At 43.5% G+C, this 27,300-nt stretch overlaps 1 protein-coding gene across 8 annotated transcripts; it reads right to left on the bottom strand.

Annotated features, from left to right (window-relative positions):
• Window positions 1–69: 69 nt before the first annotated feature.
• Window positions 70–27,289, bottom strand: DCUN1D3 (defective in cullin neddylation 1 domain containing 3). Of its 8 annotated transcripts, XM_051808680.1 has the most exons (7): window positions 27,199–27,274; window positions 23,745–23,889; window positions 21,700–21,770; window positions 16,616–16,691; window positions 14,531–14,648; window positions 11,285–11,813; window positions 70–9,365 (listed from the first exon to the last, which is right to left on the bottom strand). In XM_051808680.1, exons 6-7 carry the CDS (start codon window positions 11,710–11,712, stop codon window positions 8,885–8,887), a joined length of 909 nt encoding a protein of 302 aa, XP_051664640.1. In that variant the 5' UTR covers window positions 11,713–11,813; window positions 14,531–14,648; window positions 16,616–16,691; window positions 21,700–21,770; window positions 23,745–23,889; window positions 27,199–27,274; the 3' UTR covers window positions 70–8,884. The 8 variants fall into 8 exon arrangements, with proteins under 8 accessions (XP_051664640.1, XP_051664239.1, XP_051664556.1 ...); XM_051808279.1 differs by lacking the exon at window positions 14,531–14,648; XM_051808596.1 differs by lacking the exons at window positions 21,700–21,770; window positions 23,745–23,889 and having other exon boundaries at window positions 14,522–14,648; window positions 27,199–27,289.
• Between the last annotated feature and the right edge of the window lie 11 nt (window positions 27,290–27,300).

Raw genomic sequence — 27,300 nt, 5'->3', positions numbered from 1 at the left:
AGCTGGGGCAAACCAGGGTCAGTGTTGCTTAGGATCAGATCAGGATTGGCCTGTAGGATGTCGTTCCTTGCCGGAGACCAAGGGACCAGCTGAGGCATCTTCACTGAAACCCAGGCCATAAACCAGCCAGCCAGGTTAGTGTAGAACCTGCAGCAGCTGCTCAGCAGTTAACAGCTTCCCTCAGGAATTGTGTGGATTTCTGGAAATGTGCAGTGCCAGCCCCTGAAATGGAGTCGTTGCCTCCTTTCCAGGAAAGTACTGTACTTAGTCCATGGAAAGGAGGAATTGGTGATTCATACTTCTTGGACAATCTCCACTTTCTCTTCCCTCCCCGACCACCCCCACCCACCCCTTGCACACAAAAAAAAAAAAAAAAAAGAGGAAAAAAAGAAGTTTTAGTGTGGCTGTGGGAGGGGCAAGGGCCATTTTAAGGAAAGCACATGGTTGTGTGGACATAGCACAGCAACACTTTCCACAGGGAGCTGGAGGCAGGATGAGGTGCTCCAGCACCTGCCACCTAAAATAGAGGCTGCTCAAGCACCTCTTGTTAACATAGGGAATTTCCAAGCATAGGGATGGCTTAGGAGAGCTTCTGGCATTCAGAAAAACGTAAAAGTAAAAGGAAACGCTTGTTTAAAGGTTTGACCATGAGTCAAGAGATTTCTTGATGTGAATTCGAATAAGCTGAGATAAAGCTGAAATAGTTATTATTCCAGAAATTATTAAATACAGCTGATAGAGTACTTACACCTTCCTACTTTCCAACTCCAAGTTCACTGTGCTGGGCTCTGTTTAAGGAGTGGAAGCTGTGTGGAGAAGGCAGGTGCAATTACAGGCAAGGAGGAGATAGGCAAGTGCAGCACGAGCCCAGAGGCAGCAGCAGTGAGCGGGCAGTGAGAGCGGGCAGTGAGCTCCTGTCACTGTCAGTCATGACTAAATTTAAAGCCTCCAAAACTCCTGAAATGAAATTTGTTATTAAGCAAGATGAATGCAGCCAATTTTTTTTACTTATAAAAAGGTACTTTAGCCACTCCAAGTGAGCCTGGCATCCTTTGGCTGCAGTTATTGCAAATTGGGATAAGCAACAACATCAACATGAAAGAGAACCAGTGCCTTCCCCAGCACATCCCTCCCTGCTGCTGACCCAGCCCAGCACGGGGTCAGGCAGCTTAGGGGAGGAGAGGGTGAATGGTACTGACTCCAGCACCCATCTCTGGAAGGATTTGCTCCTGATCAGACTGTTCACATCCAGCAGACACTTGTTGCAGACACTTGCACTGCAAAGTTGAAAAAACCCAGCTAGTTTTCATCCCACACACTCTAAAATGATGTGGTCACCTCGCTGCAAGGAGTAGGCAGGTAAGCATCCAGAATTCCTGCTTGAGAAACTCAGGTGACAAATAAAAGTAGCAAGAGTCCTATTTATAGGCATGAAAAAATAAGTAATTTGTCCCTTTTTAATTGAAAAATGTAAAAAGGACTTCAGCTTTAAATAAGACATTTTGTACAAAGCTTGAGCACAAAAAAGTGAACACCAACGTGTCGTTATGTAAACACCACAAATGTTACTCCTTTGTTCAGTAACGCACAGAACAGTGTGTGAGTTCCCTTTCCAGTGGGGTAGATTTCTGTAGCTGTTCCCCTCCCCTCAGACCTTACTGGAATACAGGAAACCCAGAAGTTTTGGAACACTGACAAGCTACAGTAGTCAGGATACATTGTGACTAAAGGATTTTGTTTTGTTTTTTTTCTTTAAGGGATTGGTCATTTAAATATACAGAAGTACAATAATCTCACAGGTAAATGAATGGCAGCTTGGATTAGAAAAAGCACCAAAATATTTAATATACATCTGGCACAAATTTCACAAGAAGTCAGTAATGAACAAACCAATGCTTTGCTTATAAGAAAAAAAAACACCTCAGACTGCACTTAATGCTCTTCTTCCAAAAGGGACACAACAAAAACATTGCACTCAGGATTGCTATCAAGTAAAGACAACCTTCTTATCACACCCTATTTGCATTGTGCCTTAGATTGCACATTCCATAAGACGCTGTTTTCATTCTGTTCCAGACAACAACAGTGAGCAAAATTTGATACAAGAAGAGTAACTGTAAAACTAAAAACCAAATGGGATTCAGTAGATGAATCGTCCTGAAATTCTCCCACTTTTCCTCTAGATCATGGTTTCAAATTTGGCTGCATCCCCTTGAAAAAAAGGTCCTCCAGGAAACAGAATTTACTCCAGCCATTTTCAAGCATTACATTTACATTTCTGACACTGTTGGCCCAGAGAGGAACCAGGGGCTGCTCTGTGACACACAACACATTCATCATTTCCCAGAGTGAGAAAATTGGGTTCTCTCTTGGTAAGTCTGAAAAGGCAAAACACACTCCTGGCATGAAGATTTGACCCTGCCCACTCTTGCTGGTTACTGAGGAGCCGAGAGATCAGGGAGCTGTGTTCACATGAGATCAGTGACAGCCACACAGAGCTGTGCTCCCGGGACTTCCTTGGTTACACTGGAGCAAACACTATCAAAATGCCTTCCTTCCACAGAGGGGGATGTGAGGCTAAACTGGGGCCTCAAGAAAGAAACCCAGCTGCACCAACCAGCTCTCCCAGGCTGACCCTTCTCCAGGGAGCCCATCAAGGCCTTGCATTTGCTTCATGCCCTCAAGACCAGCCAGTGCAAACCCCAACAGTGTTGGATCAGGACCTAATTCTGACAGTCCCATCCTGGAGCTCCTGGAACTCGAGTTACTCAACAACTAAAAGCATGAAGCCCTCCCACCACTCCTGCCAGTCCATGTCCTTTTTAAAGACTATTTCAAACTTACAGGTAAGAAAGCAAGCATATATTTAAGATAACTATGTTTAACGTGACTTAAAAAATCACAACTTCAAAATATCGAGTACTATTCAGTCCTCTGATGTGGAATACACCTGGGAGTAGCACAGCCTTCAGCTCCACTGATCCTCTGTGCAAGGTTTGCCACCTCTGGTCACACGATCTCCACTCTCATGGGCCCAGAGAAGAGCAAGAGTCAGCAGCTGTAACTGCATAAAATGGCAACATTCAAGTAAACACGCTGGTTCAAGAGTAGGCAACCTTTAGTCCAAATATAATTTACAGGAGGGAAAAAAACCCCCACTTTACAACACAAACATTGGAGATGGATTTTTTTTTTTCCCCTGTGTGAGAAATGACATGTTATCCAAAAAGGGCTTATCTGAAGAGTGCAATTATGCAAAGATAGATACTTATTAACAAAATTAAAACCAAAAATAGTATAACCTACAGAACCTGCTGGATTTTCAAAGACTGAGGATTGCAATAGTAGCAAGGAACCGCTGCAATGTCAGTGATTTAAGGCAAGCTGTCAGGACAAGAACGTCCATGCTCCTTTTACCTATTGTCTCACGTCCCCCCGTTCTCTTGAAACCCACGCCCATCCTAATAGTGCAAGAGGTCACACCCCAAAAGCAGCCCTCACACACACACTGGAAGAAGACTCTTGCAGCAACAGTTGCTACAGCATCGCATCTCCTGGGGATTTGCCATGACAGTAATTGTGTTGTAGTTTGCTTTGGGGAAGGAGAGCAGGGGACACAGATGTGCTGCATGAAAAAAACACCCCCCCTCAATGCATTAATTAATACAGCTGAGCACTGGAGCCACTCTGGCACCTCCAGTGCCCTTGAGAACACTCCAGCTTTACTCAGCATAGGGGTTTTATCCTGAGCAGGATTCTGACCTCCAAGAGGAAAAGGATGAGTGCAGCCTTTATGCTTTTGCAGCTCCCATCTTTGCTGGGTGTTACAGGTCCAGTCCAACATGAACAAAACACAGTATTTCTGATTAAAATAAAAATACACTCATGGCACTGCATCAGGTGGGTTCCTAAAGCTTTTCAAGGGCAAACAAAAAGGCTGGTGGCTCCCTCCTGGGGAGCAGCTGCTCCATCTTCAATTCACTGTCAGTACAGGCAGCCCGAGCAGGGAAGAGGATGTGCTGACAGAGGCCCCTGAGCCCAGGCCGTGGAGCTCTGCTCGGCCACTCTATTGCACTCCAAAAGTAGCACCCGGGAGGACCAACACACTGGTTTGCAGCTTGACCCGGCTCCCTTTCCAAGGGTCCATTGCATACACATTAAACACAGTATACCAAAAACTATGGCAAATAGATAATACTTAACTTGGGTCGATTAAAAAAAATAGATTACTCACCCAGGCATAAAATCCTGGGACAAAAGGATGGTAACCTTCAACTATTCAAGTCTAAGAACAAGAGGTAGAGATACCTATGTACTTCATGGTGAAGGAGTTACAGCCTTCTTTCTGTCTTACAATCTCATGTATTTCACTTCAGTTGACACTATCAAACCAAAGGTTCGATTTTCAATAGTCCAGAGAGAAAATCTTAACACTGGTGGGTTTGTTTGCACACAACAAAGTTTAAGCAGACACTTTGCTTGTAATACTTATTTGAAAAAATACGTTTTGCTCTATATTGAAGCACTATCCTGAAGAATTTGGAGTTTCAGGTTAAGCATCTTCCTTTTTTAACAGGAAGAGCTAAATTCACATGCACACACTTTGAGCAGAGTGAACTCAAGGGAAGAACTGAGTGCCTAATTTACTGAGGACCTTCTAAAAAAGGATCACATTGCAGAACACAAGGCTGCAAGACCCAGAAACTCACAATGACTATTATTTTCCAAAGAATGGGAATGATGTAACCTCAGCCAACAAATTATATCACGACTGAGGTGGCTATTAACTACATGGCATTTCTTTTAACTTTGCTGGGCTTTTTTTAGAACCAAGGCTTAGAACTGTAAGGAAGATACTTATGTTGACAGTGTCATGAAAAGACTAAGGTCACTGGGCAGTGCATAGCCACGCCTGGGAACCATGGATGACAGCCTAGTCCTACATCCATGGGTTCTTCAGGCTCTGGTGGACATGGGAGGAGTGAATGATCAAAGTTACACAGGCAAAGCTGCTGCTGCCCCAGCACTGACTGACCCACCTGGCACCCACCCTGCCCGTGGGAGCAGGGGCTGCATCTGTGCCCCAACCCGAGTCACTCACAGTCAGCAGAGCAGGGGGAACTCCCCTCATGCTCTACCTGTGCTTGGCTGAGAAGCTGCCATGGTCCAGAGGCTGATCCATGAGTGGATCTGGCAGCCCAGCCTGGGGAAGCCGCTCCTGGCATTCCCTCTGCAGGCTCCAGCTGTCTGCTTTTGCACCACCTGCCACACCTGCAGTTATTTTTCCTGTGGTTCTTTCATTACAATTGCACAGTACTAAAAAGCTGTAATTCTCCATGGAAAGTAGCACCAGCAGTAAGTAAACTCACAATACAGTGTTCAATTCCAATTCATTTCCTCAGTCGTGTTCTCTGGGCAGGACCTTTCAAATCCTTACTTGAATCAATCAGTCATCAGTCTTTGACCTCAGAAATGCACCCATGCGAGTAAAATTTAGCACAACTGAGCCTCCAGTTGACCTGGAAGGCAAATTTTAAAGGTGTTGCAAACTATAATATGGTGCAGGTGGTCAGCCTTTTATTACCAGGGACTAAAGTGTACAGGAGTTGTATTTCTTTGCATATAAGAGAAGGCAGTAAAATGCCACAGACTGTGGATGTCAGACCAGTTTTCCAGTATATTACTAGAATTATATAGTTACCTATAGTTATTTATCCCAAGTTGCAGCAGATTCACTACATGCATAAAGTTCCCTAATGCATACTCTAATTCAAAAAAAAAATTAAACAGTTGCAATGGTTTCAAGGATTTCATCAGCATCACTGCTCATTTACAGTCCTGTGCCCTACACAATAAAGATTTAAATTATATAAAAATGAAGAGTGAATGTATTTGGCCTGTTCCACAGAAATTCACAGTTTAACCATTAAACAAACATATTTTCAGAGGCTCCAATATTATGAAAGACTTCTCAGAAACCTGTGCAAACCCCAGTCCCCCACCCCAGCATTACAGAGCACGGGTGAGTCTCATTTAGGATCCCAAAATCACCAGGCAATCCAAGGAAGGTCTGACAGCCTTGCTCACTGTCAGCACTGTCAAAGAGCTGCAACTCCAGCTCCTGGTTCAGAGCTTAAAACTGATACAGGTCTGGTTTGCATTCTGTAAATGGTAATTAAAAGACTGAAATTAGGCTAAAAATAAATGGTACTTTGCTAGATAGATCATTTGGCTATTTTTGCAAGTATTCTGTCCAGGGGGTGGAGCTGCTCCTGCTCCTGGAAGCAGAAGAGCAGGAGTAGGGCTGTCCCCCCACACTGAACACATGGAGACTCAGCCACTGGCAATGGTATGTCCTTTCCCCAACAGGAAACCAGATTTTCCCTTCCTGTGTGTTCACCTCTGCCTTAAAAAGAAGCTGTATTACATCTGATACATTAAATGGGCTGAGCTTGATGTGCCACAGATTGATTTCTTCCCTGCTGTCCACATTCCAACCACAAGATAAACATCTTCCTAAAAAAGCTCTATCCCTCATCCTTTGGAGCTGCTGCATGTTAGCATGTAAATGAGAAGCAGCCCCTGCCCTGATCTGGTGTGCAGGCATGCACTGGCTATCAACTGAAGAGTCTTCACACTCTGGACATTTTAATTTCCCTTTAGGAAAAAAAAAAAAACTTAAGTGATGAACAAAGCGTTTAATAGCTGAATGAATGAAGAGTCTCAAACTTAGAAATACAGTCTTCATTTGGAACTTTTCCTAACAAAGCAGCCTCTGTTGGGGAATTTATTTTAGTTTTTAAAAAGTAACAGCACCAACAAAAGTCTTGCCATAAATTCAACACCAGCACAAGTGCTTTGGCCTGCTTTGCTCACCAAACCAGAATCAGGTTTTGCTGCCAAACAGTGCTCGTGCCACAGTAGCTTGGAAGGTTAGAGTAGCAAGGACAAAGCTTTGGGCATATTTACCCATGAAACAGCAACTTCAGGGCTCTCCTCCTGCCAAGGGACAGACTCAGCTGCATCTAAACCAAACACATTTGTTTTCCACAGCTTGTCTCCCAGCAAGAGCAGCATGGACCAAACTCTCCTTTAATTAGATGAAAGAGATGCTATCTGTGGCTTGTGGGTTTGTTTTTAAACAGTTTCCATTACCCACATTTTGTTAGTGATTTATGACCTCAGAGCCAAGCTATTGCAGAGGCTGCACACCAGCAAAGCCAGTCCCAGAATTGGGGCAGATCCTGCTCCTCTCTCTGTTAACCCCTCTGGGGCACAGCACACGTGCAAAGCACGACATCCTGCATCTGGTGGCAAGCTCACCAGTTAAAACCTGTTTCCCTTCAGCTTTAAAACCCTTATAGCACAAAAGCCATTGGATGCTATGGATGACTGTCCAGGCTTTTTTTTTTTTTTTTGGTTTGGTTTTTTCAGATGAAGTCATTTTATGATCCTGAAATGCAGTTCTGAAAATAAAAGGTGTGTAACGGAAGTTTATCAAATTAACTAAGCCAGCACTTGGCTATAGAGAAAGCCTTGGCAATCATTCCTTTTACCAAAAGGTGTAAAAAAGTTGACATACTAAAATTGAAAAAGGTAGCATCAATAACCAAAAAAGTTTCAACCAGTGTTAATAAAACTCCCTTTAAGTCACAACAATTTCAACAGGCAAATAGTCCCAATACAGGCATTGTAAAATAATAAATTGACTCCTATCCAAATATTATCAAATCAGTCTAAAAATGACTCATCTACACTGTTGTCATTAAGAACACATTAAGAATTCACTTTGTCATCAGATGCCGATATTGTTTCTCCAGAAAGTGTGGAGTATTAACTGCAATTTAGCAATTAAACATAGGTTTTAAAAAATTGGTTCGTCAATATTAATGCAAAAGATAGTTCCTTACATAGAAGTACTGTGCTTGCCAGACAAGTAAGGTAATACTTTAGGTATAAATCAAACAAATTAAAGCAGAATTATACCACAGTTTTCCTTGAAGACTTAGGATTTGTGTGTTGCTTCTGTCAATGTTTAGCAAACTTAAGAAGCAGAACCTTTGGTTCTTTTAGTCAAGTAAAAATATTCTCATGTAACCACAAAAATACAACTTCCAGAGAAAATGGAAGTCCATCAACAAGTCCACTTTCAATAAAACTGAGGTAGTACTGCTCTTTTATTACATGAACGTGTAAAGAGATTTAGATACAAATCGTCATCTACCACTCAGTTGACTGACAGGTACAGTAATTTTATAAAACAATCCCAACATTTAGTTTGAAAGTCCAAAAAAAAGGAATGATCTGGACTCATTCACTAAGAGTTAGCTCAACATGAGAATTAGCCATATTACAAAAAGCTGTTGCTTATGTTGGTTTTTAGAGCCTTATTACCTGGGATTAATGCATTTATAGTTAACACTGCTGTTCATCTTGGTATAAAACCTTAAAATTATTATAGCCTAAAATTTCAACAATGTAAACAGCACTACACACAGTACAGACCTGCCCTGACAGATGTAGTATGAAAAACTTAATCTGGCACTGTATAACTTAGCAATGTTAATTTAACCTAACTAAAAAGATCTACATTGTGCAAGAAATATCAGACTTACTTATACTAATCTGAAGTCTTAAAAAAAAACAACCCCCAAAAACGCTTAACTTGTAGCCAGGGTCAAATATTTCAGGGCAAGAGTAAAAGGAATAACCAAAATTAAGAAAGTGCCTAAAAATGATACAGCATTTTAGAGCCCTTTCAAAGACAAGGCAGAAAAAGGTGTAAAGTAGAAAAATCTGGAGCCTTGGTAACTTCCAGAAACATCCAGAGTTTACATTTTGTGAAGGACAACAAGTTGCTTTCGTCACTGCTGCTTGGACACCGCTAAGTCTGTTCCTCACACAGGCCCTCTGTGTCCAAAGATGTAACACATTTGGTTTCCTCTTCCTTTTTCCTTCGCTCCATTTCCCACTCCACAAAGGTATCGAAGAGACTCGGCCAGGCCTCGTCCTCGCTGTAATTGCTAAGGTCCGGTCCAATCACCTGAGTAAAATTTAGAAACATGTTCCACGTGTCCCGGGAGATTCCCTTGATTCCTGAGGGGTTCTTGATGAGGAAGTGTAACCACTGGTCCAAAATAGGGGGCTTGTTTTGGGTGAAGACTAATTTCCAAAGGGCAATGGCTATTTCCCGATGTAGCGACCTCTGTCCTTCTTCAGAGTCCAGGCCAAACTGGAAGGTGAAACGGTAGAGATCCTTGAATTTATCTTCCTGCTTGGCTTCGTTTAGGAGGCTGGGGAACCTTGCACAAATGCCATCAATGCTGTCTGCATTTATTGCTTTGCAGCCTTCAAAAAACTCCTTCCTATGAAGCAAGAGAAGAGAAATTAGTGTGAGCACTTCCCACCGACCTCGCGTGCCAAGCGCTTCCCATCTCCGTTCAGCTACAGCAAATCAGAACAGGATCACCTGGACAAGACAAGGTGCACACTCTGCCCAGGTGGCACAAAGATTTTGGCAATGGAACCTACTGAAAAGAGAGACAGTTCCAAGGCATTCCTTATGGTCTGGAGAACCACACCCAGCCCCCAGATCCACTGGGGCACTGTGAGCATTTGGAAGATGTTGCTGTCTGGCTTTCTGACTATGGGACACTGCCACATCCAGTGCCTTTCACATTAAAAAGTGAATTCCAATGTACCACAGAGGAAATTCCAAATGTTTGAAATGGACACATTTACCCCAAATTGATTCAATATTGCCCATGTCTAAATGCCCATGTTCTGGGCCAGCTGTTCTCAAGGGACAGAGTACTTCACTGGTGGCTTGCCTGTGGTTTTTTGTTGCTCTTCCAACCTGCAAAATCAAAAGGGTGCCAACAGTGATGGTCAACGAGGCACCTGCTGGGAGTGTGGAAGGGAGCAGGGCATCACAGAACATGGGCTACAGCACAACAACACTGCTCAAAGCTCCACTGCTGGACTCACTGGCTGACTAACACTCTGACCAGTGTTAGCTCTGATCTCTGATGCTCATGAGCAAGTGTTATAACCAGTCAATATTAACCAGAGCCAGCAGGTGTTGCAGAATGGGTTGGAGGGAGGACAAGAGATGGAGCAGCACGCAGGAGAAGCTTTCCTTAATGGAAAAAGTCAGTCAGCACTTGTATCATGGAGCATGCCCTGAAACAATGGTAACTGCTCACCACTAGATCTGGCCCCTCCAAAAGACCAAAACCATATTAATAACACTCATGGTGGTAGTGCAGAATCACAGACACTGCTTACAATTCCTTTACCATCTTAGCAAATACTTGTGCCTTCAGCCTCCAGTAAATCCACATCTGCATTCCAGAGTAACTCACCCATGTGACACACACCCACAGACACAAGGACTCTGAAGACGCTGGAATAGTTATCTGTGTTCAGTGCACAACAAAGGCTTGGGTGAAGGCTCTGAACACCAAAATAATTTTGAAAGTTATAAGCTCAGTAAAAATAGGCAGCATTATTCAAACCAATCTAGATAGACCAAAAAATTAAAAAATTTCTCCTTTGCTGGCAAGTCCCTGTAGACAGTCTTTACTTGCTCTTACCTGGGCATTGCTCATCAAGTTGGGGGAGGCTGCTGCAGTTTGGGTTTTGGCTGTGGGCTTTGTGGGGTAGGTTTTAGCCATTCTGTTGTTTCCTGGAGCATCACACGTGCTGTGAGCCTGCTGACTGAGCCCCTTGTCCAGAAGGGCAGACAGCATTTGAATAGCAATCGCTTGTCAGCGGGTACGAAACTGCTGCTAGAGTCAAACCCCTCACATTTCCTTCCCTCACTACGCTCTAACAGGATTACTCTTGGAAAAAGACATTAAGTATAACACTGATTGGGCAGGAACAATTTTGTCATTCTTCCACAGACTGGTAATGGAGTTGGTAGCAATTACTAAAGAATCTCACATTACTTTAAAGGAAAAATTAATTTCAGTGTCCAAGATAATGCTGGGTACAGCAAACTGCTTTTGGTAAATCAAGAATAAATGAATGTCTACAGTCTCACTACACTGTTCATCACTAGCACCATAATGACCAAAACTACGTCTTCTGAAACCCACTGTGAGGGGAAGGGGAGAAGAAGGCAATACAAAGCTTCCCTTCTGCAGTGGTAGGAATTAATTTGATCAAAATGCAAGTGTTAGAAGAAATAAGTGAAGCTAATGAGGCTGTGTCTCCAACATACAGCTGACAGGATATACTTTAACATATGAAAATAATTACAAGTTCTACAAGAACTAACCTTGTAAATTTGCACATGGTAGCAGCCTGGAATTTCCAAGCCAAAACTAGTACTTTAAATTCAGTGGGATCAACACAGAGGTCATTGCAAAATCGTTCCATCCCTTCTTCCAGTATGGCATCTTCCCGTTCATCCTTGTACCTCCTAAACAACTCCCCGATCCTTTGAAGCGAAGATTCTTCCGCACTGCAAACAGAGTCTTTCTTTGTATCTCCAGGAAACGTCGGGGGCTGACTGGACTCCAAAGCAGTGTCCGTTTTCTTTGTCCCGTTCACAAGGATGTCTCCTGAAGCCTTCCCACAAGCTGAGCCATGGTCATCTTTGTGGACTGCACTTCTCTTGTGGGACTTGCTGCCGGATTCCCTTTCCCCATTTTTGCTGCCCAGGGTGGAAGAAGGATTCTTGCACTTGGTGACGCACTGGCCCATGATGTTGCACACCAGCTCCTAGCGCAGTCCCCCTGCCCTTGGACACCCTCGCAGCTGCTCTTCAACACATCTCACCATGCCATTAGCAGCACTCAGCTAACCTGAAAAACAGTTTCAGAGTCACATTGCTGTCTGTCTACAAAGGATATTTTAAGTATTAAATGTGGGATAACATTTGCCAGTAAGCGACCGACTTCAGGATATTTAAGTTCTAAATACTGAAAAGGAGCAGTGTACAGAAGGCTGGCAATGCCATAAATTTCAGGCAATTTCAGACTGTTTTACCTAGAAATCAATGCAGCTCACTCAGTGGCTGCAGTATCCTAACGGGTCCTAATAAAGGAAATTCCTAAAATTCTTACCGCAACATAGGTTACAAAGAGGTTGATTCATGTACAGGCTTCATCAAGACAGACTACTCTAACCTAGAAATATTTTAAAGGAAATGGTTTTTAGAAGTATACCCACATTTTATATATAGAATATAGAACACTGAAACAAAGCAGGGGAGAGGGGACAGGGACACTGATGGGACAACCTGGCAGAGACCTAAGCATTGAATGTAAACTGTACCTTCAGCAAATCAGCAAAAGGGGGCTTGGGGGTTTGGCTGTTGGTTTTGTTTTTTTTTTAATGAAAGAAAGAGAGTGGAAGTTGTGTGTTTGTTTTTAAACAGAGTTTGGAATTAGGTTTTTTTTAAATACTTAAAACGTACACAGAGCGTGTTTGCAGAAAGGAGGCAACACTCACTTTTCATCCAAGAGGGTGTTCAGGAATTGTTAATTGTTTCAAGTGGGCTCCTCCCTTCAGGTAATGAGACAGACAGGGGAGGGGGCCTTCTTAATGAATCTTCTTCAGACAGACACATGCAGATAAGAAGTAGTAATTCCAGTTCAGGCTTTTTTCTTTTTTTTTTTTTTAAATAAAAATTAAAATGCCAAAATGATTTCATCATACTCTGTTTTTATAAATCACAAAGCCTTGCATATTTGGAAAAGATATTTTACCCACAGAAAAGGGTTCTCAAATTTTCCCTATTAAAGCCAAACTAACACTCTGACGCTGCCCTATCAGCAGGCAGCCACGCTGTGGACAGTCCCTTTCTCAGAAACATCAACTCCAAGAAAGCAATTGCTTATCATATTCCTCCTTTACCCACTCATTTGCATTTCATCTCTGCTGTCAGCTAGGCAAAAGCCTCAAACACAAAAATTTGGTTTGCCTTGTCTTTGTGTACTGCTTCCAGCTTAGAATTAGTACAAGAAAGAAGAGAGATAAAAATTAATAAATAAATAAATAAATATAATAAAATAGATGTCATATCAGTTTTTCTGTATTCATTCTTTCTTCACTAGAGCTCTTATGAGGCTGAGCCCATTTTAAGCTGTAAACCAACTGCAGCAACAAGTACAGATGAATTCTCAGCTTTCAGACATAAATCTTCTCTCAGCCATTTGTCCCTGTTTTGAGAAAACAGCACACATGCAGTTCCATGAACAAAAACTTTTGCCATTGCAACTACAACAGGCCTGTATGTTGGTTACAACAGCCAAGATGCTGGTTTCAACTACCTGTCTTCCCTTTCCTTCCCCAATCCCTTTTCTTAAGCACATAACCCATACACATAACAAACAAATACTTATTTTTAAGCAGCCAAAGGAACAAACATCTAATACATCCTGTCATCACACTGCTTTGAAGATGAACTTTGTAGCATCATTTTTATAGGCAAGTAAAGTTCAATTTAATGTATTAAAAAAATTCTTAGTAATTTGTATCTTAAAGGACTCTTGAAAATATGCATGTCCACATAAACAACCCAAAAGACAATTTCACTGGCCCTCAGTACTTCATAGCTCTGTGAACTGCAGAGCACAGCCTGGCACTGATTCCTGTGCTGCCATGTGCCTGAGCAACATCATCTTCTCCAGCCTCCACCAGTTATTACTTCATTACACCAAAATAAACAGGATATTAGTAGGCAGAGTAAGAACTGCTTAGTGATTAGCTCCCAGATACCAGCTTTTTCCCTTATCTTTAAATTCAGCAGAACTCAAACGCTCAATCTACACTAATTCTTGTTCTTCAGTCAGTTTCTCAGGGGCAGGTAGCACTACACTGGACGAGTTTTTCTTTAGAGAGAAACATGCAGGTAAAAGAGCAGAATAAAAAAATCTGGAGGAAAGATCAGTGTTAGAGTTTAAAGCAGAGTTTAAGCAGTACAAAAAATTTTCTGCTCAAACACATAACAGCAGTTTTTAGCTATTGGTGATTTGGAACAGCTTTTCCCTATGGGCAGGTTAAAGAATAGCTGCCTATTAGTGAGCAGTACTTTCCTTTAAAGTAGCTGGTAGTACTCAAATCACACACAGCATAATTGACAGAGATTAATCCAATTCACTTTAGGATCCCAATTTAAAGCTAAAAAAAAAAAAAAAAAAAGGCAGTTTGTGAGACTGACATACTGTGTCTGTAACTTTTCCTAATACAAGTCATTCATGCTGCCATTCCTAAGCAACAGCTTGTATTAAAGATGATAATAATCCAATATTCAGGTGTACAAAGTGACATCACCTGCCTGATGAAAGAGATGGGGTTTAAAGTCATTTGCTGTCACAAAAAAAGCACTGCAATACGGAGAGAGAAGGTCAGCCAGCATTATTAGACACCTGTATGTGAGAAAGTGTCCCAATCCAACAGCTGTTCCCAAAAACCCCTGGCAAGCACAGCAGCATTTACCCACAGAGTGCAAAGTAACCACGTCCCCTGCATCGTACCCCTCTAACAAACACAATTTCTGTACTCTTACTTGCCTTACCAGGAGCCCAGCGCTGCACCTGAACAGCTCCTGCCTGGGCACTGCCAGCACTGCTCTTCCCTGCAGTAAGTTCTTCCTTCCTCCTCCCTGTCGAGATTTTCAGAGCACAATCCTACTCCTTATGAACAAACATGAGAAGATATTGATGTACAGTTGCTGCAATTCCTCACTTTTGTACTACACGAAACTTGATGCCATGTGCCAGATACTTAGAAGCATTCTACCCCAAAAATAGCAAAACCAGCTTGGGAAGAAAAAAAAAAAAAAAAAAAGCCAGACTGCATCCGCTGGCAGCTTGTGCATGTATCTGGTTTTGTAAGAGAAAAGTCTTTTGGCACTCCATCAGTTACCCTTCTGTAAATCGCCTTCACTGAGCTGGATCCACTTCACTTAGGAGTCACCTCCGCTTCCTACATGACTCAGGTTTCAAGGCATGAAAGGAACAAGAGCCTCGGAAGGAGATAGAAACAAGTGGGAGAAGTCGGCCCTTTTGTTAAGGAAGGCTGGAGAGAGGATCTAGTTGCAGCATCAGGGGCTGCACTGAAGCCAGTGTCCAAGGAGTGAGAGAGGGCACTCTCAGGAAGGTGAGCAAAGCTGTCATTTTCCTGCACAGCAATGCCAGTGTCACATCTTGGTCATGCCAAGCACAGCCACAGGAGTGCAAGGACCTGCAGAGATATTTCTCCCAGCTGGATCAGGAACTACAAGTATAAACTCCTCCCGTGCCCAAAGGTTACACTGGATTGGTGGCAAAGCACCAATTCCAAAAGGATCAATTCCCACGAGCAACATTACTGTAAGAGGCTTGTACAACATAAAAGCAAGACATAAAAGGCAGCACTGACCACTGCTTTGGCCATTCTGCGAGAAAAGGTCAAAATTCAGGGCTAAGGTTGGAATGTGCCCAGTGCTACAGGATGCAGAAGTCCCAAAGAAGTTTATTAGTCAGACAAGGATTGAGCAATGACCTCCAGCACATATGAATCACCAAGAAGCCCATGAGGCCATCTTCCACATAACAGGAACTGCAAAGCAGAGACTGACAGTGACGTTCTCTGCACCTTTCTAGAAAGGAGGCAGCAATGGGGAACACAGGAGGATCAGTGCTGGTGAATACAGCCAGTGAAAGGCAAGTGACTCTCTAAGAAAAAAGGATGAACAGAACCATATGGCCTCATTATACAATGAAAAACCTAGAGGAGATTGCAAAGGCCTTGGCTAATGCTTGGTGGGGCTTTTTGTTTTGGTGGGGGTTTTGTGGGGGATTTTTTTCTAAGTGCTGTAAGGAATTCAGTTTTTCTCCATTTTCAAGGGACCAGATCCCACATAACCCAAGATTTGAAGGCAGCAAAACAAAGTGACTCAGTAATAATTCTCTGTCATACAGGCACACCATGGTACAACTGAAAATGGCAGCACTGAAGTGGGGGAGAGCTGGCAGGAGGGGAGAAGATGCAAAGGAGATATTTAAGCAACCCTGTATTTTTGTCTGATGACTGGTGTTATTGTAGTAATAGAAATTACTGGATATGTCCAGAGAATAACAAGCAAAACAAGCATTATGCTGTTTAGTAAAGTGTTGCATCAGAAAGTATTTACAATGAGTTTCCAAACAGAGAAAGTATCAAGAGAGTAGAAGAAAAAAACCTTCCATACATTCAAGAACACCTCCAAGACAAATTTTGGGAAATCTCATAACAAAAGGGGACACAGCTCAGCCAACCATTAAATCCCTTTCCAAGTAGCAGTTCACTAGCTAAGGCAAAGACAACACTGCTAGAGCTTAACTAAGCCTCAATCCACCTCAGCTTTTTACAAACACTCGAGCATAGTCTGTAAGAATTTCACAGAATTCCACTATGCATTGTCTACCTTTTAGTGGACAGGGATACATGACTTCCAAAACAGCTGAGAGTAGGGAACAGTATCATGGGTGCCCTGTCTTCTTCCAGCTCTGAACAGACACACAGAGCTTTCCACTGGGGAGGCAGGAGGGGATCATTGCCACTGCTGAACCCGAAGGAGTCCTTGCTCCAACAACTGATACTGGGCAGGTGATCTTGCAAGCAAACATCTAATACTTACGTAGTTCCAGCTACACAGGGAATCATTCCATTAGCTTCACAGCTTCCTTCAGGCTCCCTGGGTTCCACATGTAATGCTGAAAGACAAAAGACCACACAAATCTTCACATTTAGAAGAGGTCATGAAAACCATGAAATGCACCAAACCACTGAGAACCAATTATGCATTTAATAAAACCCTTCAGAGCCAAACTCCATTTGTTCAAAGTCATCTTATAAAAAACTACTTCATTTTTAACTTATAAAGTAGCATTAAACACCATTCACTCTGTATTGTCATATCAAGAATAAAACAGGTACTGAAAACTACAGACAAGTTCAAATGTTTGTTAGGAGTAAACATGCACTTCCGGATACTTTTATGGCTTTCAGCATGGGAGAGTTAATTCCTCATTTCATGCACTCAAAGCAAAACAGAGGACATGCTATCATTGTCACTGCATGTTAGCTAAGCAGCTGTTTAATCTGTGAATGCCAGACAGCTGCTACCTAGCAAAGCATGATTTGGGTCTGGAGGGTAATTCTCTTTTTTTTCATTCTCTAGCACATTCTTTTCCATGTTTGTTTTCCCATGTTCAGTTGAGCTGGCTCAACTTCGCTTCTCTTAAATTCCCAGCTCTGCTATACAACTAGGAACCTCTGAAGAGATGACAGACAAAGGTATGTCTGGTTTGTGTAGCAAGAGCTACAACTGTAGCCCCTAGTCAACACCTCTGTATCTGATCTAGAAGAAAAACAACAAACAAGAAATCTCTGGCAACACTCCCCTGCCCTACCACACAAACAGAAACACTAAAATGTCTTGTTTTTACAGCTCTTAGTACATCTAGGGAGCAGACAAGTGATCAAAAGCTGCCTTGCTGCATGCTTACCTTTTGCATAAGATCTACTCCTTAGGAAACAAGTAGAAACATTAGCTTGTTCAGTGCTTTCTTCAGTAGAAAGCAGGGAATGAATGTAGACAGACAACCATGAAACAAGGTCTTATCATACATGTCAATCTCCACAAAAGTTGAGTTTTCCCAAAACCCGAGTCCTGTATTTGGACTAGGACAAATTCGACTGACAAATAAAACCTAGTTCAGATCAAAGTTTTTTAAAAAGCTTTAAAAGCCCAGAGAAATGGGCATTCAAAAGGTTTCAAAACACCTAGAAACTCTGGTTTGTACTTTTGCACATATACACACACAGAGCAAAAACGTATCTCCACTGAACCATTTATCCATTGAGGTGGATAGACCAAAAAGCTCCTTCATGCTGGGTTTATATTCTTAGCTCTCAAACCTCATCTTCCACACAAGCAATCTCTCTTCCAAGGCCTCACAGCTCTTTTAGCAGACAGTCCTGTGGGTGCACAGCCATCAGCCAACTTTAATGTGCAGAGGAGAAGAGGAGCGCCTGCCTCTCTCGTGGTGGAAGTACTAGCTTGGATTTCTTCCTATTTGACTATAGCATCCCATGAATTTCAAGAATGTAAGAAAATCTAACATCTGGCACTCTATGTTAATTTCTTTTGGTCCCCTGCATCTAAATAATTCCTTTTATAAATCATCAGGGAGGAAAGAAGAGAGGAGGGACACAGGGCACTGCAAAGCCTCATTCCCCCAGGAACCTGTTTAAACAGAGGAGAAGCAACATCTTACAGTTCACATTTTGAAGATCATTGTCATGGCAACTTTATGCAACAAACTACTTTTCAAATATATTTGTATTTCTTTGGAAGAAATCTGTGATCCACCAAATCTACATTTCCAGTTGACTACTACACACACTGGAAGCAAACACTTATTTCAAGTTCAAAAGAAGCTGAATCTGATGGAGTTCAGCCCTACCCAGCAAAAGCCAAACCTTTTCAGGTTGTTTGAAGTAGTTTCCACATTGGCTGACCTACACACACACACACACTGTCTGGAGCCAGAAATTTTAACATCTGTTAGAACTGCCAGCTACAATTCTTTCCCTTTCTTTATATTTCTATTCTTCCAAGTTGCCCATTTAACCTTTTTGAAAATTTTTACTGTAGCAGCATATGTAAACTTTGGTGACAACACACTTATGGGATGTGGAATAAAACGTTAGTATGAGTTAGTATTTAAAAAATCAAGCTCTTCAAGTCTGTATTTAAAGGCTATCATAGCACAGCAATGCATTTGTGGCTGACTTCATCCTAAATCACACTGTGACTGTAGTAGGGGGGGGAAAGAAGCCTCAAGACTTTGGTGGCCCAGGTTTTCATTCAGTCCTTGGGTCAGGGCTGCAAGGTGGAGCCGATTGCTGTGATCACCCACATCCCCCAGTACCAGGAACCCCCAGGAGCGTGTGGAGCCACAGCAACTCAGACAACAGCCTGCACTGCTCATTAGCCCTGCACTGCTCATTAGCAAGCCCTCAGCAATCCACAGGGAAATAGATAAGTAGATAGTGTGCACCCTCAGGATTATGGAGGCCTTAGTTTTGCTCACCTGCCTCCTTCTGTGTGTGACCCCCTGGTGACTCTGGCTCTCCCAGCACTGGGGCACAGAGATCCCTGCAGGGCCCTGCAGTGCCACAGCTGCCATCCCCTCCTCACCCAGCCTCGGCAGCCCTGCCAGGGCTAAGAGAGCTCTCACCAAAGGCAACTCCGTGGGGAATCAGTGATAGCCTTTCCCTCTTCAGCAGGCAGAAATGGAGAGGATCAGCTCTGCTGGAACCTTCCCCAGTGCAGCTCAGAGTTCTACACCCCAGCACCAAAGCACCTGGTGCACAAGTGTTACAGCACAAACCAAGCTTTGCCCAGCAAAGCCAGCATGGTATGGAAACTGCTTATGTCAAGTCTTAACCTGCAATGAAACTTTCCCAGCAGAAGCACTCTGAGTGCAGCACAATGGCATATTAAGGGCTTTCAGGAGCCCAGAAGGCACCTCACCACATCCCCAGCACCAGACTGTCACATTAATCTGCCCTGCACCTCTGCTGCACAAATACACTTATGCAAAGTCACTTAAGAGGAAGTCTAAAAGCAGGAATGTCCTGCTGCAATTAGTTAAAATGAATTATTAGCTTGTGAGGCTTCCTGCAGTTTAAGCACCTTTCAGTGAACTCCAGAGAGGTTATGATTTTGGGGGCGGATAGATGGGAACTCTGTCGATGTGTTCCAAAGCGGGGTAACAAACTATTTCTGATTAACCTTGGTTTGAGCTTTGGAAACAAACCAGCTTCAGAAACGTGATCAAACTGGGTAAAATTTGTCTCTACAGAACATGCCTATACAGCTAGTTATACAAACACATGAAAAGGGACCATGCAGAGTTGGTAGAAAGCTACACGGCAGTCTATGGGAAAGCCAAGCCAGGAACGCATATATTGGAAGCCTGAATACCTCCTCAAATGAGAAGTGGACTTCTCTGAGAAAGGCCATACTGGAAAGGCTTAACTAGTTTGGAAGGGAAGAGAGGACCAGGTACAAAAATCCCAAAAAGTTTCAGAAACAATGCTTACAGTCCATAATGCTGGGCCAGGTCTCAGTGCCAAGAACCAGAGTTACCCCAGATCTCTTCCTAGAGGAGCTCCCACAGTCACCAGGATGCAGGCAAAAGCCTCTTAACAAACAACTGAACCACAACATGGTGTGCTGTCACTTCAAGTCACGAACTGGGACATCAAGGGAGATTTTTCCATTCAAGATGGGGCAGAAGAAACCTGCTTTCTGCACTCTTGAAGAGCACCTGACTAACACACAGAGCATGACATCACATTTCATGTTCAAAGTCCAACAAGTAGTCTTAAGAAAAAAATGGAACAGATGTTTCGGAACTGTAGTTCACTGTGTGCAGCTAATTATATAAGGAAAAATTAATAATAATAATATGAAAAATTATAGGGAGAGAGAGCCCGAAGGCATCCTACTATGTTTTCTTTTGTAAGACACATTCCTTACGTAGCTTTTTCAACAGAGACACATACATCATCCTTGAATCCCTCCCTTTCTTTTACATTCCCTAACCACACAATACCTTACTAACTGATTACTTCTTATTGTTTTTCCACTTGGTCCCATTAAAAAGTTTTAAATCCTTTCCTATTATGTGCTTCATCTTACTTTATTAGGTGGGTGGGATGATTTGTTAGGATTATTGTATTTTCAAAGAACAAATCCAAGTCCAGTTAGCTAAACAAAATATAACTTTAGAAGGGTGCCTTCAGGTGTCTCTGTAATATAAATAAATTAATGAACTAATTCATGCAGTAGCAGTACTTGTTTTGAGAAGTCTATTTAGACTATGAGCAAGACAAGGGGCTGAGGGGAAATCAAGACAGCCAAACGACACAGCTGCTTAAGATCATGCCATCAGTTTTCAGTAAAGCTGAAACCAGAACCCAAATCAGATTCCATCCAATTCCCTACCTCATACACACTTAGACATGAACAAACTCGTTTATTTCACTGCACAAAACTCAACCACCTTCAAAAAACAAAGGTTTGGTCACCGAGCAATTCACCTCCATCCATTTAAAAACTACTGGTCTTCTCCCTCTCCCCCAAGATCCTTCTCAAAGGCCACACAACTCTCAAGGTCCAGCACATACAAAAAAGCAAATCATCTTCTAATGAGTGTTTGGTTTTTTCCCTTTCATGTGCAGAGGCTTATAAAAGAATAATCCTTCAGTATTTTTCCAGGGTACGCTGTAACTTTTGCACAGCGTGACAGACCTTTAGCACCTCGGTTTGTATTATGAATAATTAAAGCAGCACATGCCAGGGGCAGAGCTACTCTGTGCTCTGACACAACCAGTTCACATCTCTACAGCAAAACTGCAGATTATGGGACCAAAAGAAACCACAGCCCACAGATATTTGACAGAGATGTGTCTCACTGCAAGCATCTGAAAGCAGCTGTGCTGCAAATATTTATCTTACTCTGGTTCAGTCCATTCCACAAATTAATCTACGGAAAACTGCAACTATTTGCAGCCAAACCAGAATAACTTTGAAAAACCACCTTGGTCTACAACCTACTCTGCAATGGAAAAAAAAACATTTACTTTTAAACTGAGCTAAGTGTGCACAGATTTTCTTTTACACTGAATTCAGCTATCAGACTTCACCTTGAAGTGTCTGGGGCGCCTTCATCCACTATGTTCAGCTGAATATAATTCAGGTAGATATCAATTGACTCCTGTAATAATAAGATATGCTTTCAACTAACTGTAGTAAGAGAATAACTTTATAGTTCTCATACTGCTCTCAGCAATAAAGACAGCAGTCACAGAAAAAAAAGGAAGCCTTTCCAGCAGCTCTGGGTAACAGTGTCCCTTCTCCAGCACAAAGCAGATGTGAGGACCGTGACCCAAACAGCCTTCAGGCAGTGAAGGGACAAGTCTAAAGACAATAGCCAGACCACCTCATAAGATCCATGCTGGCAGCAGATGTTCCTGAGGAGTTTACAGAAGGCCCGCTGGCCATCTCAGTAAGTGTAACAGAGTTTACAGGCTGCCAGCCAAAAGAATCACTCATTGCATGCAGTTGTGTAGGAACTTCAGTACCAGCTGACCACGTAAATACTGGAATCATATCTAAGTTATGTACAACAAATTGTTCTAAGTGAAAGCACTGACATATGAAAGTGCTTCAAGAGCATACACTTGGATTTTTAAACTGACCACAGTTTTTAAAGCAGAAAATACACACAGCCACCTGCAGAAGCCCTAGTTCTCTCTCCTGATTTGTGTCCCAACTTCCCTATTGCAGAGAACAACAACCCTTCCCACTGTACAAGGATCCTGCAGTACTTCCATGCCTCAAAGGAGCTCCTTTGAGAACCTGAATTTGGTCACCAGTTGTAACAAAGACTCTCCACTCTCCTCAAGAAATCTGGTGGCAGCTTCAACCAACACGCACCTTTTTTCACAGATTTTCACATCTCTTTGGTTTCACTTGATGTCCTGTGCCTCACAAGAGACAAGGTGTGTAGGTCTCTATCCTGTGCTTCATGAGACATAATCACTAACTCCAAGTACAGGTAACTGCTGGAAGCTGGTACACATCAGACCTTTGGCACTTCCAGGCCGCCCATTTATGTGCTGATCCAGAATTCTCAAGGCTTTCTGCACAGACTCATTGGCTATGAAAATATTGAACAGTCAGCATATGACCAAAACCAAGAGCCAGGATATTTATGTTTGTGAGACTCTCATTAAGCTACACATGCCTCCCATAATCATAGGCATTATGATGATTTTTCTCCCTCCCTTTCAGTTTTGAAACAAAAAGATGAGACTGACTGCATTAGAAGTTTCAAAGCTGCAGGAGGAAAAGTATTACACTAAAAAAAAAAAAAACAGAGTAAGAACTAAAAACTGTCACTTTCTGCTACTACATGGATGCAAAAATAAGACTGGTGTATTTCAGGAGCACTGAATCCTTTTGGTTCAAAAAAACCCACTTCTATTCACTAAACAGAAAAGTGAGACAACAAACAACTATGACTGCCATACTGTCTCTGGCAGTCTGACTTTCTGGGAATAACAAACTGTGACAGGAGGTCAGTAACAGCATTCTCACATTTTGCAAAGTAAGTTTTGTCTTTCACAAAACAGATGCTGTAGACAGAACAGCATTTATAACTATTCTTTCTGAGATACCAGAAGATTATTCTAGCTCATTCCCTTTACTGGAATCCTGTCTCTCCACCCATGCTTTTGCTGGTTTCTGTACTGTATTCCTACTTCTGTGAAAGAGTTCTTTAATACTTGCAGCTAAGTAGTCCCCTAGCCATCATTCTTCTAGCAGCAAAATGCTGCATTTAAATAACCTTTACCTAAAATCCAGGTTTTCTGCTTCCTTTAAGATGCAGATCATTGGACTGGAAAGTGCCCCACAAGACATATGGATAAAACAGAGACCTAAATGGGCTAGTTCTCAGATTATCAGAGCAAGAGGCTCTGATTCCCTTTCTCTTCCCCTGCTTGCTCTGTTATGGTCAGCACTGAGATCAGAATGTAAAGACATCACCACACTGTCACACCAAAGCCACACGTGACACGGAAAACCTCCTTATGGCACCACAAAGAACACTGGCACTTGTGTGGAAATCAGAGCTCTCCCTGGGTTTGCCAACCCCCCTTCCCCCAGGGCTCTCTGACTTGCTCACCAACAGCCAGGAGGTTCCACAACCTTTCCCATGGAGGGGGGAAGCCAAGGTGCGAGTGAGCGATGGGAGCACGTCTGCAAGTCCTGGCTTTTCTGATCACTCCCAGGGAAGGTTTCAACCCAGATCTGTAATTATCTGACTCAAGCTGGAGTCAAAAGAAAGGGGGGGGAGGAGAAAAGATAGATCACTGACTGTTTCAGAAGACACACTGGAGACAACTTACTGTACAGAGGACACTGAGAAAACCAGCACAGACAGTTTACTCGGGTCATATGTTTACAGGGGGTAAATTGCAGGTGGCTCTTTACCAGAAGGCAACATTTGCCTTGAACATTTGCCACGAAATTACAATTGTTTCAAGTCGAGTTACTATGTCATTACTGCTGAATAACTTAGAGTCAAGTATACAATTAATCCATGTCACCAATGCAGATAGTCTGCAAAACATTGCAGCCATTAATCTAGTGTTTTTAAAAAGGAGGAAGGGGGAAGAGACAAAAGAAATTATTAGACTTCCAGTAACCAGAAGACAAAGCCTATTAGTCAGAGGCAAACAGAAGAAAGGAAGCCAGCGAGATAAGATGCAGACCCCTAGGGAGAAGCAGCCAGAGAGAAGGAGCCCAGCCAGGGAATTCTGATGAAGCTGTTAAGGGGGTTCCCTCTAATCTTCCTGCCACTACCAAGTCCCTCAAGTGTTTACAGATTGTTCTTTAAGTCTTCCAAGAATTCTGGCTACAATTTTCAGCTCCTTCTGTATTATTAATTACAAGGATGAAAGAAAGGACTGTTTTTCTAACATCCCATGCCTTTATTTTTATAGTCTCTTCTTACTCAGAGCAGAGTTTTCCTGTTACATTCACTCGCACAGACCCATGTGCCTAATGAAACAATAACATTGTTTCTGTAATTTGCAAGTTCTTCCAAACTGCCAAAATCCCACCACGATGGATTTTACAGTGCTCCAAAGCTCTAAATTAAATTTAGCAACAATTCCCCAGCACCAATAAAGAGAACCAAGTGCTTCAGTTTTCAGCAGTGCTGGGGCACTCCTGCCAACCCACAGCTGTGCATCTCTTTACATCCAAACCACCTGTACATCCCTTTCTGCCACGAGGAAGTGCAAGTGTAGAAGAGTCCTGTCTGTGCTTCTTCCATCCCCTTTCCATCTACTCTGCATCTGCCCCTATACACAGACACACAACACACAGGATTTCTTTCTCTTCCTTAAGCTGAACCCAGGCAAGCAGCAGAATCGAGGCTCTTCCTCATCCACTCACAAATTTGTCAGAACAAGTCCCTTTGTCTTAGAAGTCTGTCAAACTGTCTGGCAGCCTTTCTTGCTCAATATATACTTCTTTAATTAGTTTCAATGACAGTCTTCCAAAAGAGCTGTTCTTAGTTTCCTCTCAAAGCCACTCCTTCCTGTGATCACCTTTTTTCCATACAATTCATGCTAAATGGAAGCACGATGTAATTATGAATGAATTTCCAAGATCAGCAAATTATGAGAACTACTGACACAAATCAGTTGGAATTTGCTATAAACAAAACAACATCCAGCTTCAAAATATAGCAAGAAACTGTACAGAGAAGGCACCTAATCCAGCCTTAAAGATCCAGAGCTGATTACAGCTCATACTGCAGGCTGTCAGTGTCAAGATGAAAGCAATTTCAAAAGCATCACTTTGAGCAGCCAAGTATTACCAAAGCTGTAAGTTCCTCCACTGATAGCTTTGTGACATTTTTTAAGGATTATAGTAACTCATGCCTGCCCACAACTTGCTATTAGGAAATAATCAGAATTTTAGAAATCATTACAAGAGCTGGTATTTGCAGTAAGTTCGTAAAGCCAGTTGTACTTTGCAAATCTGAACTAATTCAACACAGATCACAAGCTCTCCTTTTTCTGCTGATGTCAGAAAACCTTTGCTTTAGACTGTGAGTTGCCTTTCACATGAAGGGCTATGAATGTTTTCCACAGACCACCACAACACACCTGTGTGGGGAAGACTTTAGGGACAGACTACAGAACTGAAAAGAACAGGAGGTCAGATCTCTTTACTTTCACATGCAACCTTAACTAAGGGACTATGTTTCTTTTTCTGAGGATTAGCTTTCACCAGGGAAACAAGCAGCACCATTGAGAGGTGCTCAAAAAACACCAGCACTCAGACACTCTCTCTTCCCCTTGCTACAGCCCAAATAAAATACATATACTGTAGTTACACATTAACTGTTTAACAAAGAGATTCTTAGATAATAAGAATTTGCTTAGATGATCAGTCTTTTTATCAACTGATCTGCCAAAAGAAGACTACCATGCCAGTGAGGCCTGTAATTTTCAGGAAGGTAGGGCAGTTCTGTGCTTTTTGTTTGTACAGTTATACCCCTTTTTTTTTCAGAGAACTTATTAGTCCTTTAAATTATATGGCAGACATTACCATTCAAAAAAATTACCAGCTGTGGATCAATGCTGTATCCTGACACTTGGCATCAGCCTGTCCAGTTATCAATGTAACATTTTGAAGGGCAGCATATCAGCAGTGTTAACTATTTAAAAGCTAATCAATGATTCTTTCCAGCAACCACAGCACCGATAGGAAAGGCACATTCTTTCAACCAATATTTGCTTGAAACACTGATAATGCAAGTTATAATTTAAGTTGTTACCAGCACCTTACTAGTCCCACCACAGCCTCGGAGAGAGAGTGATGAGCGCAGACTGCAGGGTAAACACGCTCGGGGGAGGGAGAGAGCTCAGGCAGGAGGAAAAGTGGCTATGCAAAGGGGGGGGCATGCTCAGATTGCCAGAACCACCTCGGAAATAAATCGCTTTGCAGTTTATTTCTCTGCCTTTCTCCTGAAAACACCACGAACGTTAACGTTCCGGCGCGACACGTGCGAGGGCCGGGTACGGAGCGCACCCGAACAAAGCAGCCGCTGCCCGGCCCGGGGGCTGCGGGGCCCCCGCATCGCCGGCGTGCGAGCGGCGTTCAGGACTCCGCGGGCGACGCACACGGGAACACAACAACCCGGGGCACCCACCCGCCGGGGCGAGGCGGCACCGCCGCCGGGGCAGGGGGTGAGCGCGGGGCGGGCCCGGCGGCACCGAGCGCTCCCGGAGCCCGCCGGCATCTCCCGGGGCAGCGCCCGCCGGGACCGCCCCGCCCGCGGCCCCGGGGCGGCCCCGCTCCAGCCGGGCACGGCGCTCCCGCGGGGCTGCAGCGCCGGGCTGCGGCTCGGGGGGGGCCCTGCCGTGAGGGGGCGGCGGCGACGCGGGCCCCCCCCCGAACCCAACCGGCCGTCCGCGGGGCTGAGGGGCAGCGCGGCGGCCCCGGCCGAGCGCCGCCGCCCGCGCCGCGCCGAGTCCCGCCCCGCCGCCACCCTGCGCTGCCGGCGGTGCAGGCAGAGCCGCGGGCAGAACCGCGGTCGGTCCCGCACACTCCTCGCTCACCTCGGCGGCTCCGGCCGGCTCTGCCTCCGCCGCATCACTTCCGGGCGAGCGCTCAGCTGGCGGACGCGCCGTGACGTCACGACACGTGACGCCGGGGCGGCG

Source organism: Manacus candei, unplaced genomic scaffold (assembly GCF_025592945.1).
Source record: "Manacus candei isolate 608988 ecotype Guabito, Panama unplaced genomic scaffold, ASM2559294v1 h1tg000002l, whole genome shotgun sequence".
In the NCBI taxonomy this organism is placed as follows: Eukaryota; Metazoa; Chordata; class Aves; order Passeriformes; family Pipridae; genus Manacus; species Manacus candei.
This window is presented reverse-complemented; position numbering and strand designations above follow the sequence as displayed.